This window comes from Aphelocoma coerulescens, chromosome 1 (assembly GCF_041296385.1).
Source record: "Aphelocoma coerulescens isolate FSJ_1873_10779 chromosome 1, UR_Acoe_1.0, whole genome shotgun sequence".
Lineage (NCBI taxonomy): Eukaryota > Metazoa > Chordata > Aves > Passeriformes > Corvidae > Aphelocoma > Aphelocoma coerulescens.
Window position 1 is genome coordinate 87006529 of NC_091013.1, and position 19264 is coordinate 87025792.

At 41.9% G+C, this 19264-nt stretch overlaps 2 protein-coding genes across 3 annotated transcripts in view; one reads left to right on the forward strand and one right to left on the reverse strand.

The window, feature by feature from the left end:
• PRCP (prolylcarboxypeptidase) overlaps positions 1–9069 on the reverse strand; it is a 30337-nt gene extending 21268 nt beyond the window's left edge. The window contains exon 1 of the mRNA XM_069015798.1: positions 8818–9069. Coding sequence (XP_068871899.1) covers positions 8818–8943 — 126 coding nt within the window. The 5' untranslated portion in view covers positions 8944–9069. The remainder of the gene's footprint in view (positions 1–8817) is intronic.
• A 325-nt stretch (positions 9070–9394) lies between these two features.
• On the forward strand, positions 9395–18705 carry DDIAS (DNA damage induced apoptosis suppressor). 2 transcript variants are annotated; one of them, XM_069015822.1, is made up of 7 exons: positions 9395–9470; positions 9580–9704; positions 11646–11774; positions 12768–12929; positions 14024–14141; positions 15454–15830; positions 15918–16006. In XM_069015822.1, exons 3-6 carry the CDS (start codon positions 11662–11664, stop codon positions 15457–15459), a joined length of 399 nt encoding a protein of 132 aa, XP_068871923.1. In that variant the 5' UTR covers positions 9395–9470; positions 9580–9704; positions 11646–11661; the 3' UTR covers positions 15460–15830; positions 15918–16006. The 2 variants fall into 2 exon arrangements, with proteins under 2 accessions (XP_068871923.1, XP_068871913.1); XM_069015812.1 differs by lacking the exon at positions 15454–15830 and having other exon boundaries at positions 15918–18705.
• The last annotated feature ends 559 nt before the right edge of the window (positions 18706–19264 follow it).

Sequence of the window (19264 nt, forward strand, 5' to 3'; positions counted from 1 at the left end):
TGTTCACCAGATTTAATTTTATTTGTTAATCCATCACATTTACCAAACCATACAGATAATAATACACATGATTTTTGACCATTTACTGTTTCCAACTTCTATTCAACTACTGATGTAGTCTAGAGCACCTGTTATCAAGTTTTCCTTGACTGGAATAAGCTTCCAGCCAAATATGCCCCCAAAGCCAATGCAAGCTTAGGATCCTTGTAATAGAAAGAATCTATCATTGCAACTGTGTCCTTGAGAATACACTGGCCTTTGACAAGGCACATGGGTTAGTGATAAACCTGGTAGTGTTACATTACAGATGGACTTGATGATCTTAAAGGTCTTTTCCACCCTAGTTGCGTCTATGATTCTACACTTCATGTATCTTTCTGAAGCTTCTCTTAGGCTGCAGAAATCACAGCACCTGCTCTGGGCGATGCTGTTTAAGGAAGTCTGATTTTTAGCACTGATTTATCTCTTCACTGATTAAAAGACATGGACAAGAAAAACTTCAGACAGGAAATCTACCCCTGCCCTGAGTCACACAATTTGGACAGGCACTTGAAAAGACCAAAGAACATTTAAAAAGCTACAGGATATGCTGTAGGAAAGCACCAGGGTACTCAGGTCAGACCTTGTTAGACACAAACAGTACATGATGAAAGGTTATTTTTACATCGGAAGCCCAACTGGCTAATAAGAACACAAACAAATTGATTTCAACTTCCACAAACCATTAATAGTATTGTGCTGCAATTGAATCTCCAGATTCTGCTTACCATGTAAAAATGAACTCCATAAACACATTTAGGCTTTAACTACTTAGGTGTAAAGCCCAGCAGACACAGTGAAGATGCTATTCCTTGTTAAAACTCCTCCATTTGGAAGGAGAAGTACCACAGGCATTCTCAACATTTTCTGTCCCGTACTTGAGAGCCACAAAGCTCCAGCACAAGGGGGAGAATGGATGACCATGGCAAGAATCTATTCAATCTGCTTTACTGCTGACACTCCTTAAACCAGAGTCTCCATTCTCCTGTCACCCAGTTCCTCTCAGAGAAATGAAGAGGCTCGTGCTGCTCAGACTCCACCAGCTACATAACTCCGCAACAATATGGCAATAAACACCCCAAATGTTCACATCACTGCTGTTTCCATTCAAGGCATTATTTTCCTGGTGAAATTCTTCCTCAGGACAAGGGATGGGGCAAAGCATAGGGAACAACCAGCTCAGAGCTGTACTTCATGAGGTGTGATTTCACAAGGCTGAAAAAAGCACACAGACGCACTAAACCAGCAAGAGCAAAGTTACCCTTGTGCAAGGTCTCTCAGACCCCTAACAGGCAAAGGCCACTAATTTTTTCCATGTGCCTGCCAGATTGAATTACAAATCCATCACATTCAGAGGATTAACTTCAGAGGAGAGGAAAAAATTGGATGTGAAATGTCAATATGTCACAGATTAAGCAGCATAAAAACATGCCAGGTTGTTTTAGGAGTGACCTAAAGTTCTGTGTAGGACTAATTGTTTAAGCAAAAGAATTTGAGAAGTTTCATCTTCTCTGATGAGCAGAGTTTTCCATTTGAAAGACTTCAACTCTTTTTTTTTTTTTTTAACAAAGACAATGGGAATAAGAACATTTCAGATCTAAGAGAATATTTTTATTTAGTCAAATTAAATATTTAAACCAGCTCTACCCCTACCCCAAAAAGGTCTAGAACTGTCTACTTTGCTAAATATTTTTAAAAGGTTTAATTCAGGTTGCAATTGTTTTATTTGCCAGGTTTTCAGAACTACAATTAAATTTGCTTTATCATTCTCCCAGCCTTAGTTCAACCACTATTACTTGTATTTTATTTTTTATTGCTAATCCTACAAAAGACAGAGGATCCAAGGAAGTAGAGATGAACAGTGACAGCGAACAGGAAAGCTGTCCTGTCATCTATCCAGATAATCTTCTAATTAGGCAGAGCACAGACAAAATGACACAGCTCAGTACTGGGATGGCAGTTTATCAGTATTGAAAGGCTAAGTATTTTACATGTGCCACTGTGGATCATGTATTTAATAGCCACCAAATTTGATGAGCATCAAGGTGGGGGGAGAGAAAACTTCAGAACACAAAGCATCAAAGCAGCAATTACTTCTACAGCCCTGATGCAATAGCAAAAATACCACAGCAACTGCTACTTGGCAAGCTTGCAACACCAAGAAACAACTTCTGCTTGCAGGGCTGCAAGATACTGGTAGACAGGATGATGGGGAAATCAGCAGCATTCAGGGAAATATCATCTGTGGCTCCCTGTACCACCAAATGTGTCCATATCAGTAATCAGAGGGAAAGGACATCACACAGTATCATAGCTCCCTGCTATCCCATGCAGGTAGGCTTTTCAGTGAGCCACCTACTCTTCAGGAAAGAGACACATCTCAAATTTCACTCTACAAGCACCTTTTCCAGCTAATCTTCACATAATCACTTTGGCTTTAAGCCTGACACAAGGGTGAACTTGTATATAAACTGTGTCTTGGCTGCAGGCACGACTAATGGAAAAAGCTGTTACATCAATTTAAAGTTAGAAACAACAACCCACGAGGATCAGAAGTTTTGTTCTTTGCTCTGTGTGTTTAGAGAACAGCAACCACACACAGTACAGCTGACAGTAGCATTAAAACAGCACTGAGTGTCAGAACATACTACATGCGTGCTAGAGCTGAACTAAAGCATAGGAGACAGCAAATAGAAATTTTAAATAAAAAAAAGAAAATTATCCCATTACACCACTGTGCTTAAAAGAAACACAATTCCCATTCTTCTGTCTTTGTTTAATTCTCTGAATTGACATGCCTGGAAAACAAAGAAATTAACCATTTTGCAAGTATTAATAAGATGGCCCAGTACAGCCCGGTTTACCCCACTAAATTTCTGATAATCTTCACCGCTTTAGATACAAAATCCAAATATGACAGGATGGATGAAATAAATTAAGGTATTCCGGTTTTGAAAGCTTAAAATAAAATGATCAAGTTTGATTTCTGGTCTCTCACCAACTTGGCAAAATGCTACAAATTATCTGCACAATCTACAACTTCTTACGCTGATGGCTGGTCTTTATCTCCTCAAAGTCAGATGAAGAAATAGATACAGAACTCATCAGCATAAAATTTCATTTTGAACTTAATTTTCCTCCATATCTCCCCACCCAGTCCCCTCCACAAAAAAAAAAAAAAAAAAAAAGAAACAAAAAAAATCAGCTCTAAGACTTTGCTTCAACTTGTAGAAGCTTATGGTACAAGTCAAATTCAATGAAGTTAACAGGAGTTCTCATGCACATCTGGCTTGTGATCAGCTTGCTACTTCAACCATATGCAGTTCTGCTCAATGTTTTGTTCTTCAGACTTTTATTAATCTAGACAGTCTATCAGAAAGCTGTCAGTGGCCTATTACAGCTTTTAATGATTAAAGCTAGTGAGATATGAAATGCTCACTTTCAGTGACGGAGTAGTAGTGATCATTGATGTTTTTTGAGTCATTAGTATTAACTGCTCACTTGAAGGAAGAGGTTGCAAGTTGTGAGGAAATTGTTTCCTGCTTAATTTGAGAAGCTGATGTCTGCATTGTGACCTCGCAGATAAGTAGTGCATAAAAATAAAAATTCACTGACAAGCTTTAACAAGTACTTCCCCGTTTTCCTGTCCACTGAAAAAGAGCTATTGTTCCTGCGTGTGGACCTGGTTTATAGCTTACAGTTCCCATTTTAAACCATGCTATGAAATCACAGAGTAAGAGCTGCCAAATATTCCTGTACTACTTGATGAGTAAAACACATACTCCAAGTAATTCACCTCAGGGACAAACATCAGCATCACTTCTCTAAACACCGGCAACTTTTAATTGGTGCCAAGGGGCTCTGTAAAAAGTACTTTGTTTTTTCCTTCACCAGAAGCCAAGAGTGCTATTGTATTATGGTGCCAGGCATCAAAAACAACCCATCTTAACCATTCCCGACATCTGGTACTATTCTGAAACACCAACCTGAGTCACAATAAGATGCTAACCACAATTAAAAATTATAACCTCAATCCATCTCTGTCTTCCTAAGCTAGTTTTAGACTCATGATTGAAAACTACTTCATTAGGTTTAAAAGACCTCCATATGTGACTGTTGTATACAGGTTTTTAGTGACACTCATTTACATACAACAGTAAAAAAATACTGAAAAAATGCAGAATTGGATTAAAGATACCTTGCTCCACAAACGAAACTTCCTTCTTGTGAGTTCAAGAGATGCAGCATTTAAGAGCAAAACTGCACCCTTAGTTTTGACTAATTCAATAAATTAGGATAACATTGTCATAAAAATGTGAGCCAAGCTCTTCACCACACTTTTCTCTACTCTGCACATTCATGAAGTAAGCTGACAGAAGTCAGATAGGTTTTTGATGTAGTACTGATTTACAATTAAAGCATTACATTCTTGTATTCGCCTGCTTCCTCTTTCATAGATCTTTTCTGCAAAACAGAAAAAAATATATATATGTCTTCACTTCCTCTTTGCAGTTCTTCTCAAATTCTTTTCTGGCTTGAAACTTGCATTCTAATTTTCACATTTTCAATCAGGGCTTTTATTTTCTATACTTCAGAATTTCAGTCTGTAATACAAAATAAGGTATTAAAGAATCCTGATAAAGCCAGAAATGATCAAATTGCATTACTTTTTAAACTTCATCACTTTGAAGCTTCAACATATCTTCCTTTTATGTACACACAATATGAAGTGTGGATGCATTTCAGAGCACAAACACTTGCATGTGAATTTACTATGAAATAATTACAGAGGTGTGAAACCTAGAAAGTTATTAAATGCAATCAGAATCCTTCCTTTGGAAGGGGTGACACAATTGACATGTATTAAATCAAAAGACAAGCTGATTGAAGGACCAGGGTCAGTAAGTTGCTGAACAAAAATTAATTTGTACTTGTTACATTGGTTCTTGGACAAATTCATAGCAGTTCACAAACTGTGATTGAGGTGAAGGGCTCACCAGCACATTGACCCTCACACTGCCAGCAATTATCAAACTGAGTGAAGAGACACCACATCCACTCTCCTTTCTAAGACAACAGTTTATCACTGAGGAGCTTTCAAACATCAGGAATTGTAAGACATCATGCTCTCAGCAGTACTGCACATAAAGTACAGCAAGTTCTCAGGCTACGGTTTTTGTAACACTGGTTCGTGTGCCAAAGGCAGAGACATAGAGGTACAAGACAAGGCTCCCCAAAGGTCAGAACTGACTGACTCCAGACTCTCCCCAGCATGCTGTAAGATTATTTCTACTTGGATAAAGAGAACTAGATGGATCTTGGATGCCTCACCAAGTCATTCCAATGAATTTGAACTGTGGTCACAGACACAGCTGCTTACAAAGAAGCCATCCCAACAGTGGTGATCCTGATACAGCTCTATACATTCTCCACATCATTCTCTGTAAACTTCCATTTTGGATGGATTAATTTAACACACAAATCACAACCAACCACTTAGCAGGCAAGCAAATTACCATGGACTTGCCTACAAAAGTCACATTAGTACATCAGAAAAGCTATAAAGGATACCCCTAAAAATCATCCCCTAAATAGATAACATTTGTTGATGTAAAGATGTGGCTGATGACAGTTTTGCTTCAAGGACCATCTACTCTTCTCGGTCTGCATGAGGTACCTTTTCACTGGGGTAATTTCACTCATACATAGGAGGGGTAGAGGGCTGAAAGACATCAATTACTTTTGAAGGGAGAGGAAAAAAAAAAACACACCTCCAAGATGAAATAATAAAAGTTATTAAATACACAGACAGGTCAGCAAACAAGCTAAGATGCTAGTCACACTGACACAGGCATTGCTTGACTGATTTCTCAATATTCTAGACTTTAGCCCCATCATCATGGATGTCTGACACTTAAAATGGTAAACAGGAGGAAGTGTAATGCAAACGAGCATTGCACTGAACTCTGACCCTGTTATTTCTCCATTTTTATGAAAACAGACTTAAATGTCACTGATTCACAGTAAAAGCTGACACTAAAACCCTCAAACAATGTTACATATCTACAGATTATCATGCCTAGATGTTCCAATGTGCAGCAGTAATAAATTATTCACAGTGATCAATAAGTAACTTTTTAGGCAACAAATCACGTAAGGAATCTATTTACACTTTCAAAGTCTTCTTCTGTACAAGTATTAAATATTAAAGGCTCTATTTAAAGGTGTTTTTAATATTAATAGGTGTAAAACTGTTTCCTTTCTGAGCATAATATTTTGCCATATTATAAAATATTTTTTTATATTGAATGCTTTTAAATTATTTCAGCTTATGATGAAAACCATAAGAGAAACAAGAAAACAGGGACCTTAGCTAAGGAGAAAGACTTGGCTGCAAGGAACACAAGCAGATAATTCATGTCATAAGTAAATACAATGTAAGTAATTAAACTTCAACAATCTTGAGAGGTGGCAAAGTATCGCTGCCCATATTTAACATGTTAATCATTGTTTTTATGTTGCACTACAGAATAACAATGCAATTACAAATTCCCAGACAAGAGCACTGAGTGCATGTTTCATGAGGGCTGAATGCTATCAGTTCTACACACTGTGCTACTGATAGCATGTCCTATGCTCTCTGTGTGATTAGACCTCCCATGCTACCTCTCTGTATCTTTCAAGTGCCAGGCAGCAACATTCAAATCTTTGATGAACACACCTCTCACACTCTCTTCAACAATATTAGTAAGTCTTTGGATAAGGAAAGCAAGGATTTCAAGGCCTGTGAATGGGCTCGCTCTTTCCTGGAGCAGCCACTCTTCAGCCAATGTGATTTTTCTTGACGCATGAGAGGAAGAGAACACATAAGAGACAGAAGAGAACAAGATGTGGCATCAGTATTTACAATAGGATGTTACCGTGACTCTTCCTTCTCTCAACACCTATTTACATCCCAAAATCCACGGATCTCAACCACACAGCAGCTCTGCCGCTTTGCTGGCAACTGGATGGCACCTGGGCTGTCTGTGCCAGAGCTGAGGAGAAAAGCCAGGCGACACTACAGCCCCGGGAGGAGATGATGACAGAGGTGCAACAGATGTTGACAAAGGGTGGTTCAGACCACGGCACAGAATTAGTATCACTGATACTATGATAACAATGTGTAACAACCAGTGTGCCACAACAATTAGGGTTAATTACACCACTACTGCAGGAGCGATATCCTGGCCAATGCTGGCCACACACTGTGGAAAGTATCTGCACTATGCTCACAAAACAAGCTCCAGAGCTGTTAAAGGAGTTAACGCAGGGACACAAATCACAAATCGTTACCCGAGTGAACATTAGGCAGAGATGTTTTCAAAACACAGGAATTTCATTATTTATGTAGGGAGACCCCTGGAACAGGAGCATTTCCAAACCAGTAACACTATCTGCAGAAGATTGTGATCTCAGTGGATGGATTTCTCACTAAAATCCTTCCCAGTCTCTCACCTCAAATGACAGGGACCTTGACCCTAAAATTATTCCATAGCTATTCAGGATAATCTTACAAGGGTAATCTGTTTTCTTTACATCTATTCTCTCTGTCAGCATAATCTTCTCATTTTGCTCACTCCATCATAACTCCACCTTGTACAAAGCTGAAACAGGAGATATTAAATCCTCATATCATCCAAGATGCCCAGCCACAAGTTGCACCAAGAGACGTTTAGATAGGATATTAACAAAAAAAATATATTCACTGACAGTTATCAAGCATTGGAACAGGCTGCTCAGGAAGTGGTTGAATCAACAGCCCTGGAGGTGTTTAAAAGAGGCGTAGACGTGGCACTTGGGAACAGTGTTTAGTGGTGCACTTGGCAGTACTGGGTTAAAGGTTGAACTCGATGATCTGAAGTCTTTTCCAACCTAAACAATTCTATGCCTGTAAACTAAACACCTTCTTCCCATCACTCCCTATGTAGACCAGGGCATTAAATTCAGATGCATGCTAAAACATTCTAAACAAACCAAGCGAATACTAGAAAAACGTCCTCCTCCCTTATTATGCCTTCCAGTAAAAAGAGCCACTGCCTCCCCTGCGAAACCCAGGCACAGAACAGCGATGATGCAGACACTCCCCAACACACCAAAGGAATTGCTGACTGTTTTTATGAAAACCCATGAACAAGGGGGGGTTTCAAGTCATACGCAAGGAAGCCAAACCAACACTTAAAGACAACACTGCAGAGCCCTCCATTCTGTCCACATGTCATGGATTTCGCCAACGAATTATTGAAGAAGACACGATGACAAAACTCAAGTTAGTATAACAGAAATCTCTTCCATGCTCCATCCAGGGGACAGCGTGCCTGCCCATGGCTGTGGGGAAGGTGGAACTAGACAATCTTTAAGGTCTCTCAGCCCAAACCACTCCGTGATCAAAGAAACGAACAAGAAAGCCCCGCAATTGCTGTTTGCAAACACAGTCAGGGTGCGGCCGCGGAGCGCGGCCCCGCGCTGCTGACACGCCGTGCAGCATGTGCGGGAATACGGACTCCTGGGCCAGGATTCAGTGCACGGACACCAAAGAGAGCCGACGACCTGACAGGTTAAACAGCTGCAGATAACCGGAACACTCAAGGCTTGGAACGTTTTACCAAGCGGACTGAGCGTCTTTTTAAAAACCTGCGGGTAGTACTGTCCCGCCTGTGGCTCGAGCGAGGCTAATGACAGCGGAAAATGCCCCCCAACTCCCCAGGGAAACTCCCTCCTTCCCCAACCGGCTCCCACCTGCTGGCTCAGGTAGCGCGTCAGGTAGGGACCGACGGGCAGCGAGGCGCTCCGGCGGCGGCGGAGCGGTGAGGGCAGGGCGCCGGCCGCGCCGAGGAGCGGCAGAAGCAGGAGGAGCCGCAGCATCGCCGCGGGCAGCAGGAGCAGGACGAGCAAGAGGAGGAGGAGCAGGAGGGGCGCCGGCCCCGCCGCTTTATAGGAGCCCGGCTCCCCCGCCCGGGGCTGCCCCGCGGGGAGCGGCGGGACCCTGGGGGCGGGGCCAGCCCCACACGTGGAGGGGCGGGCCCTAAGCAGCGGCACCTTCCGATTGGCGGCCGGTCGGAGGTCAGCTCGCGCGCGCCTTCGCCGTTGGCTGAGGCGGCTTCCATCGGTGCTTCGGCCGCTCGGCCTCCCGCGGGGAGGCAGCGATTGGCTGCTCGAAGCACGTGACCCGCCCGCGTCGCCGCTCCGCTCCGTGCGGGGCGCGGCCGACGTTCTCGCTTCGTGATTGGGCAAGCGGGGCCGCGCTCCCCCCGGGCTGCCTGGCGATTGGCTGAGCGCCGCCTCGTCCCGCCCCCGCGGCGGCCCTCAGCAGCCGCACTTCCGCCCTTCCGCTCTGCCCTCAGGCTGCGGGAGCCGCCGGCGGCCGAGCCCCCGCTGCTGCCCCGGCCCGGGTGAGTCGGACCGGATCGGCCCGGCCGTTCGCTGTCGGCCTCGGGGAGGCTCAGAGGTGAAAACGTGGGTGTGAGATGTGTTAACGACTCGTGCTTTGCTTTTCGTCAGGGAGAGCGAGGCAGCGGGCTCGCCAGAGCGCACCGGGCACCGATAGGAACGGCGCCGGCAGCCGGGCCGCTGAAGGGCAGCGAGCGCACCTCCAGGGCTGTGCGATTCCCCGGCCGGGCGCTGAGGTTTGGGTTGTTTTGTTTATTACAAAAAGTTCAAGTAAAACAAATCTGTTCGTGCTGTCCTCTTTCAGTCTGCGTCCAGATAGCGAGTTCTGTGTTTCTTCCAAAGAGAAGTAGAGGTGTAGATCTTGAGTCTGTTTGCTCTTGCCAGAACCTGTGTGAGCACTTACATGCTGTGCTTTATCTTCCGTATTTCAGTTGAATACTTGCAGTGTTCTGTGTTTTCTAGGGTGTGCTTTTGGGTTTTTTTTTTGTTTTGTTAATGTCTTTTAAAAGTGCGGATAACAAAAACTATGTAAACTTTGTTTCTAGAGTTCTGAGTTGAAAACTCAGTGGGAATGTGAAGCACCTGCTAGTTTCTCCAAACCCACCTTTCTGGGCAATAAAAAAATCAGACTTAACTTTATTACTCCTTTTCTATATATTGATGTGTTTTCCATGTACTTTTTACTGTTATATTGTACTGTAACTAAAACAAAATAGTTCCCTTTTGGCAAGAGTTGAAGGCATGCACCATTCAATTTACTGAGTCAAATGAATCTCTGTTAATGTGTGTGTTCTGAAGACATGTTTTTTTCTCATTTTGTTTGGCCCTCTATTAAAGCTTTCCCCTTTCCCTACCTCTGTTTTCCAGATGTAGGGAATATTGGGATTTTTTTTTAACATCTGCACTACTCAGAGTAATGAATTTAGTCACTCACATTTGTCTAGTACTCACTGTTTCAGATCTTGTTTTTACCAGAATGCTGAGAAAGGTGTTGCAAAGGGCAAAGGAATAATAGCCTGTAAGTGTAACAAAACATAATTGTTGATTACTGAGTATGGGGTTTTTTTAACCTCTAAAACCTGGAAAAAAAAAAAGGAGACTTGAGTCTCCTTTGTCTGTTTGGTCTTTTGCCTCTCCAAGAGAGCTTTGGGATAAAGATGTGGAATTCACTTCCTATTCTGAATTTATTCTGCAGCTTATAGTGAAGAGAGATTTATATTTAGCTGTGACCATGATAAAAGAGCTTTTGTAAGTACGGACTTTTAAGGAGTCATTTAATTCAGCTGTAGAGAACATTTTGGTGATTTAAGTTGGAACTCTGTGATTTGAGGTATTGGATGAGGCTCCAAGCAACTTGGTCTAGTGGAAGGTGTCCTGCCCATGGAAGGAGGGCTGGAACTAGGTGATATTTAAGGTCCCTTCCAACCCAGACCACTCTAGGATTCTATGATCGTTGGCTACTTGTTTCTAACATCTGCTGAGAAAAAAGTTGTCTATCTAAAATAGGGGAAGTTTCCTAAAACTTGATGTTTTGGGCAGTGTAGTATAATAAAGCCAAAATAAATCTGCAGGAAAGTAATGCTGAATAAAAATTAATTAATTCCTATTTATTTAAATGTTCAGTTCATCATTTATTTGTCAAATCCATACAGCCTCTGTTGAAATCAGCAGTAAACACCTGGAGTTGCCTCTTTAGCTCAAAGAGTGTGATATAAGAGGAATATAGTTGCTATTGTGAGCCTTTTTCGAGATTTTCTGAGTATCCTTTGCAAGTCATTGATGTTGAAGCATTTGCAGATTTACAAGTGCAGAATCATTTCAGTTTTTAACCCCGTGTTGACTTCACTCTAAATTAAGGAAAAGAATCAGAAAGCAATTTGCTGTAGTGCTGCACTCAAGAATAATTCTAATAATGATTCCGTAAACACAAGTGAGAATTTGCATGATCTGTCTGCAGGGGTGTGCAAATGCCATGAACACTTCCTTCTTATTGTATAACTTCATCCTTTTTTTTTCTTTTTTAAAGAGTTAATTAATAGAATTTCTATTTCCAAACAGAGATCATCATTTCCTGAAGACTGCTGTTCAAAATGTTAAAATAACCCAACTGAAAGCAGTTAATATTAACATCTCATAGAATGAGAACTCTTTGACCCATTTCGACTTACTCGTTTCAGGTGATGCGGTGAGCACATGAATAGTGTGCAGGGACTCTTGGCTGCCTCTGTGATTTCCATCCAGAATTCCTGCTTCACCTATCCTGCCTGTCAAAACTGCTTTTCTAGGCTGATACTGGATTCCAGGAGGTACGTTATGTTTTGGGTATCATTTACTGATTTCCATTAACTTGGGATCTCTGTTAGCTGAACACAAAACAAAACAGTGAAAATCCAGCCACTGTAGAAATAAGTGTTAATTTCAGCTCTTATGTTACTTATCCCTGTTTAGATCTCTGTATTCCAGGAGCAGCTTGGAGGTCATTATGCATCGAGAGTTCTCTTGTATTCAGTGTTATGCAATAGCAATAAATGGTTTAGCAGAACAAATGATGTGTGTTAGAGCTTCCAAGTGCATCCCCTGCAGTCCACCCAGTCCCTCAGTGCTGTTCCTAAGTTGGAAGACATTGTCTGAAAGCCCCTCCAGATCAAACCCTGATTTTATTTTTTTTCATCTCATTCTACCTGTGTGGCACACCTGGAAGTCCTGTATGACTCTTCACTGAGTGCATGTCCAGAAATGCATGAGCTTTCCTTTTTAATTGCAGTGGTGGGTGAAATCTCTGACACACAGAAGAACAGTAAATCAATGAATGTCAGCACTAAGTGGAAGGAGCTGACTTTGTAAAACAAGGATATCTGTTGTTTCAAATGCTGAACTACAAGATAACAGTTCTGTTTCCTGATTATTTTTTTAAACCTAGGTATTTGTACTCAAGCTGCAGGAAGAAAAATCCCAAACCAGAATGAAATGTGAAAAAAATGGGTGCAGGTAATTCAAAATTGCACCCGAACCATCTCTCAAAGCCCACTGTCCCTTCAATTTCACAACAGGCTAGCATTTAATAAATCAGTTAAAGGAGCCAGAGGCATTGTCATAATATACACATCTTGCTCTGAGCCTTTGGTAAGATTAATGCCTCAAGGAATAAAGAATAAGAAAAAAAATCTTACAGTTTTTAATGGAATATTTGATACATTATGGTAGTAATACTTATGACTGCAGATAAGTTCTTACCTCAGCAGTGATTAACAGAAGCTTGTGTATTCAATCTTTTTTATCCTTTTTCTGTCTTTTTTCAGCTTCAACTGTCTAAAATGTGGCTGCACAGGTGAAGCTAAAGATGCAAGCTACAGATATAGATTGTCCCTAAAGATTGCTGACACTAATGATTTGTTCGACATCACTGTTTTTGGAAGTTGCTTAGATCCATTCTTTGGGGTCACCGCAGAAAATCTGCAGAGGTAAGGAATAGATTGTCTGACCATACAGGTGCTGCTATTTATTCAGCCTAAAAAACTGAAATGAGGCTAGATGGTGGGAAGATGAGTGGGAAGTAACTGCTAAAGTGCTTCCTTCCAGTATTTCCTTGGTACCCCTCACCTTGAGAAAATGCCAAAATTTGTTTCTTCTTGAAATCTTGATGCTTTGAGATGGATTACTTCTAGGTAGTAGAAGAAATGCTCCACTTGTCTATTGAAGGCAGCTACTACCTGTTAAGTGAGCTTCACTGGTTGGTTGGTTTGGCTTCTTCCTCATGTCCTTTCTCCTTTTTTTTTTGGAGATGATTGAATTTTCCTTTGTGTAAGTAAGTTGGCTTTTCCAGATAGAGCCTCTGGGTTTTCTTTTTTAACAGTTTGAATGCACCTTGTGATTTCTTTCAATATGACCAAATTTTCCTGAAGAAAGAAGGGATTTCTGAGAAAGTTCTGTTCAGTCCTCAGAGCCTGACCACCCACATTATAGGCTTCAGATTTTCTGAAATGTGAAACTGCCAGGATGGGATATTCAGATAGATTCCCTGCTCCTTTCTCTAGTCTATAATTTTCCAATGCCTTGTGTTATCACTGGCTCAAAGATGAATTGTTTTTAATGCCGTATTAGCAGCATTAATAACCTGCTCATGACAGGCCTTCTGCCCTACATTTCTGTACTGCTGTCAGCCATGAAAAGCAGTTATTTCCATGTCTCACATGGATATTACTGTGCTGTAAAGGCCTGGGCAGGAAGGATGTGTAAGGAATAGGAGCATATTGACATCATTGTACAGTCACTGGGTTTGGCAGAAAAATCGCAACCACGTGGGGAACACCTGAAAGTTCTGTGTGTATTAAACCTGTTCAGAGTGGTTGTTTTGTTTACTTTATCTCACTAACAAATTAGGTGAACTAAAGAATTGAATTTATAGGTTCATGGTTTACTGCTTTCATTCTATGTTTAGTTGAAGCTACCACAAAATCTTTCCTTAACATGTGTCCTCATTAGCACTGTACTACAGCTAAAATGCTAAGTACGGCTTCCTCTGTTGGTCCAATACTTCTGTATGTTTTTATTCAAGGTATATTCAAGACTTCAATCAGCTGTCAGGAGAAACAAACACAGAGTCATCTACAAGAGCGTTAGTTCAAGCAGTGGAAATCTGTTTCATTGGAAAAAGGTTCATATTTGGAGTGAAGGTAACTTTTAATCCACATCATGGCCTTTTAGTGAGTTTTTATAGACAGTTAGGGGTATAGACTGAGCTATCAAAGCTTCATGTACAACATTTTTTGGAAATTTGAGAAAATTTAAGGCTGGGACCTGAGAAGGATTCTGCTTCTTTCCCCCAAGACTCCTGTGGGTTTTTTTAAATGAGTCACATCCAAAAATCATCTTGAATGGCAGTAGTCATCTTAACAGATTGTCAGGGTGCTTTTCGGAGAGCCTGAGCAATGCCAGCTCCTGTGCATGTCAGTAACAGCTTGGAGTCTGTAAAAAACCATATACGGTTGGAGCAAGAAACAGACTCTCTTTCCAAGCACTGCCCTACCTTTCCCATGCTGTGCAGTCTCCTTTCCAGTCTGAAATGTAAGGAGAAGCACATCCCCTTGTAGCATTTTAATATTTCTGGATTTAAGAGCATTTTCAAAATGCTCTTAAATGTTGTTTTAGTACAGCTGTTCAATATCTGCATTGGTGGCTCTTTTATGTGTTTAACACACTTTTAAATATTAGTTCTTAGCAATATTTCTATAGAAACAGTCTTCAAGGTTCTCTTCAAGTGGTGCTTATGTGAGTCATTCATATTATGAAATCTGTGAACTAAACCCTACCTGGCAGGTGTTTTGCCTCTCCCATAGGTACGATAAGGTTTGTATCTGAACTGAGATTTTTCCTGATGTACAGCATCTTAAGTAATGGAATGTGGAGGACTTAATGGATTAACTTTACTTACCTGGAACCTTTGACCAGGTCTGTGGGCCTCATGCCTTGACAAGGATAACTAATCCTAGGTATCACCAGCCTTGTGGCTGCTCCTGCGCACACAAGGGCTGAACACACATTCAAAGACTCTTTGTTCAGCCCTTGGCTGTAGACATTTCTGTATAGTTGTGTTCAGCTGTGCATACAGTTGTACCTCCCAGATAATACTCAGAATCAGCATAACACACTTTTTAAAGACTTACTTAGAAGGGTATTGTCCTTGGCTAACAGCCTTCAGCCTCAACCCTTGCAAAGAGTCAGGGAGGAGGAGGGTTGTTGGAGATAACTATATCTGCTTTTTGGCCACTCTGGCTTTGCCAGACCGTGAGGGGTAGATGAGAAAGGGTTTATCCACTTCTTAAAATATTAGCTAATTCCCTCTCCATTTAACATCATTTTTCACCTGTAATTTCTATGTAGAGAGAAGCAGGTTTTATAAAGAATTGCAGTTGAAGCTCCTTTGAAACACTGCTCTCTAAAAAAAATCTGAGCAGATAACAGTTGTAGCTTATTTCCCTTTCACAGATGTAGTGCACAGGAAGTACCGTGCTGGCTTTGGTAGCTGAGCTGCCAAGTCAAGTACCAGAGTGCTTTGCTTCAAGTGCTGCCCAGTGCCTCCTGGATGAAAGAGAAGCACTGGCCTTAGGCTGCCAGCCATTCGCACTGAACTGCTCCAGAGGAAGCCCGGAAGCATCCAGTGCCCTAAAGGGAGGAAGAAATTTCTGTGAAGTCCTTTCTCAGAGTTCTTGGTTGTTTTTCCAGCTCCAAAACTCTGTAATTGCAGCAAGCAAAGAACCTCTCACTGTGATGCCCTTTATAGCCCTTGCCAGGGCTTATTTCCCAGGGACTGCCTTGTGTGACAGACTGTTTTGTATTCTCTTCCTTGCAGATCCTGACAAAAAGTGAGTCCTAAATTTATGCCTGACTTAGAAGACATGTTAATTTTTTTTCTCTCTAAGTTGCTTTTTTGTTTTCTTTCCACCCCCCAGGGTTGTACAAGGGAAGATGGAGGGCATTCTGCTGCCAGCAGCATCCTGCAGAAGTGTTCCAGAATTAATAGAAGTATGAAAAACCTTGTAGCTTGCCAGATCTTCCTGCCAAATGCTGCTGTTACTGGCTTTACTGTTATCAGCTACTTAGATCGTCTCCTGCAGTCGGCAAAATTCAGTAGCTGTAATAACAGCTCATATTTACCTGATGCGTCATCAACTCCCATAGATGAACCTCTCAGTGAGCTCAGCAGCTTGTCTAGCCTGAGCAGGAGCTCCTGTTTTGTTCAGTCTAGTGGCAGGGAAAGTTTTTTAGGGTGCTGGCAGCAGTCCTTCAGTCTGACTTCATCTGTTGCTTGGGTAACAGCAGAAGACTTTCCCACTCTGGAAGTGGGAAAGCTGGTGAGTGAACAGCATGAACAAGAGGAGAGGCCTGTCTCTGCAGAATTGGGTAGTGTAAGCCTCAACAATCAAACTCTTTGGGACTCACAGTTTCTCATCTCATCTGTGAAGGAAGGGGATAAAGAGAAGGGTAATGAATTGAGTTCACAGCTTAGTCAGACTGACGGTATCTCTGCAACTGATAAATTGGAGAGAGCATCTTCAAGCAGTGAATGTTCACATGGAAACACTTCCAAGTTGTTACAACATCCCTTGGAATCTGAGATAAAAAACATTTACCCAAAAATTAATAGTATCAATTATTGTTACCCAGAAAAATCCCACAACTCCCTTGTTTGCAAGAGAGATGCCTCAGCTCCTAATCATGTAAATGTAGCTGGAGTGTCTCAGATGGACTCTATGCTTTGGGAAGAACTCCCATTCTCAGAAAGCCTGAATCAATTGTTAGCCAGAATAGAGGAGGGCAGGAGTGTTGTAGCATCACCTGGCCTTGATGCAGGCAAATGTGTGCATCTTGGAAGCAGCAAGTTGGGTGTAAATCTTAACGAATCACATCCCAGGCAAGCCCCACGTGATTTGCCTGCAGCCAGTGTCTCAGGGAGGCTCTCGCCGACAGCAGAGAACAATAGTTCAGAGAACACAGTGTTTGCTTGTCTTCAGTCAAACGCAGGCCCTCTGAGTGATGTGTCACAATGTGAGTCTTCCCCTAGTGATTTATCTTCAACGCTCAAGGAATGTGGGGCATCCTTGCCAGTTACACCAGAGCCTTCTGTTTCTCGGAGCATATGTGTGCAGTTCAAAGAAGCAAATAGTGACCCTGCAAATTCATCTTGGTCTTTTATTAGGCTGCATGGAGAAACCTCCTGTTTAAAAAAGAGCAAGACAGCCACCTGTGTGCATTCTGCACATGAAAGCTGTTTAGCCGGTTGTGAAAATAAAGAAAATTATTCTGTAACAAGCCAAAAAACAGATCTTACACTCACAGGGGCCTGGGTCTCTGATCCACCAACTCCCAACAAGGCAAGAAGGATATATAAGAGAGAATTAAAACCATTGACAGAACTGTCAGATAATACCTTCAAAAGTGTTAGGAGGAAAGAGCTGCAGTGGAACATCATCTTCGCTGAAGGCAGCTACAATGCTTCTGCTGATCTCTTTGATGCAAGTGTAAGAGAGGTAGCAAAACCTGTGGAATTCTTAAATAAATCATGTAATTCTTTAATACAGGAAGATACTTTGACAGAGAAGGTCACAACTGAATTGATATTTTCTCCTGGAGGTGTTCCTTGTAACAGCTCAAAACTGAGCTCATCCCTACACACGTCCCCTCATGCTTTTAGCAAGCACAGCACACCTGTAGCTTACTCCTTTTGTGATTCAGAATGCAGTTCAGTTTGCGCTCAGGACTTCGTTCCTTATTCACAGTCAACCCCTATGACAAAACCTCTGCAGAAACTCTGGCCTCTTAGGGAAAGAAGCTCTTTTGTCACCATCTTCACCCCTAAAAATCCTACTAAAATCCATTCCAAATGCAAGCGATCTAGGTCTTCCTTTCAGAACACTCTGCTGCAGCAACTTACCGGCAAGTTAGTGAAACGTGGGAGGCCAAGGAACAGAGAAGACAAAGGAAGTGGTAGCCCCGTTTCACAGCAGTTCTTTAACAGCCAGCTGCCTGCCAGCTTTGAGGAGTGGATCCCTCCATCTTCAAAGAAGGGGCTGAAACCAACTGCATCTTCAAATTTAAAAACAGTTAGCTGGGCTGCTGACTTGCAATCCACCTGTGGGCACACTGGCAGGAACCCTATTTCTGAAAGCAGAAAGAACAGTGAAAATGATGAAAATCTCATCCAAAATGAGAGAATAAGCCCCGGGGATAGAGCTAGGATTCTAACAACTCCTGTATCTGCAAGTGTCACCAAGACCTCGTTTTTAAATGATAAAGTCCTGGAAACTTGTTCCCCTTCAGAAGGCAAGAATCACCTCTCACATGGAAATCATTCAGGAGTTGTATTGGAAGGGCCAACTGTCTGGTCTCCTGAGCTGTTCTTCCAAGCACAGACCCCTTTTTCCAGTAAGCCAAAACACTAAAAAAGATACATTTCTATGCTGTGTTATTTTAAAATATCTTTTTAAACTTTTGGGGGGGAGCCAGTGAAAGAAAAGAGCTAGTTAAAAGTTAAATTGTATACACCTGTTGGCATATGTCTTGCTAAGAGGAGTTTGGTTTATTTTCAGACCTTTGTACTACAGAGATGAGGGAAATCAGAACCAGCAGTTTACTATATTTTGTTGAAAATTAATTAGGATGTGCAATAAACACTTTTGTAAATGTGTGAGTATTGAATACATCTCACTTAATAAAGTACGAGTAGGTGAAGTGTTTTAATGTTCACTGTTGCCTTTTCATCACAAGAGCAGCATTGGAATCCACGTCCACTCCGGATTCTTGCCTGATGACTCTGGGGAGAAGGGCCAAGTTTTCATTGAAGATTTGATGGTGTCTTTTATCTAAGCCCGTTTGGGATCCCGTGACAGCCTTGGGTTGGGTGAAAGGAGCCATCCTGAGAGCTTGGTAGCAGCTCCCAGTTTTCCTATAACTTGAAAAAGCCTAAAGACTGCTAGTGGCAGATTCCTGACAGTGTCTTTCCTCTCCTTGCTTTAACGTCTTCCGTATCCTCAATCCAAAACAGCTGCATTTAGGATCATTGAACAGAGAAATCTTGGATCTGCTGCTGTAAGCTTTAAGTTAGGCCCTGCAGAAGGATGTGGGAATCTGGTGGCACAGTATCTGAGCAGCCTGAAAATGCTGACATTTTGTTGTCAGTGTTTTTAAGGTCACAGTGTGGCCTGAGGGGGTAGAGGAGATGCACCACCACAGTTGCAGAACCAGAAACAAACCTAAAAGTACCTGCTGTGACTTTTTTTTTTCTTTTGGGGTATAAAAT

Bases quoted from the DNA above. Each gene is read 5' to 3' on its own strand.
- DDIAS (XM_069015812.1), top strand. From the start codon at position 11,662: ATGAATAGTGTGCAGGGACTCTTGGCTGCCTCTGTGATTTCCATCCAG. The intron at 11,775-12,767 runs GTACGTTATGTT...GTCTTTTTTCAG, and splicing joins CTGATACTGGATTCCAGGAG to CTTCAACTGTCTAAAATGTG. The intron at 12,930-14,023 runs GTAAGGAATAGA...TTTTTATTCAAG, and splicing joins ACCGCAGAAAATCTGCAGAG to GTATATTCAAGACTTCAATC.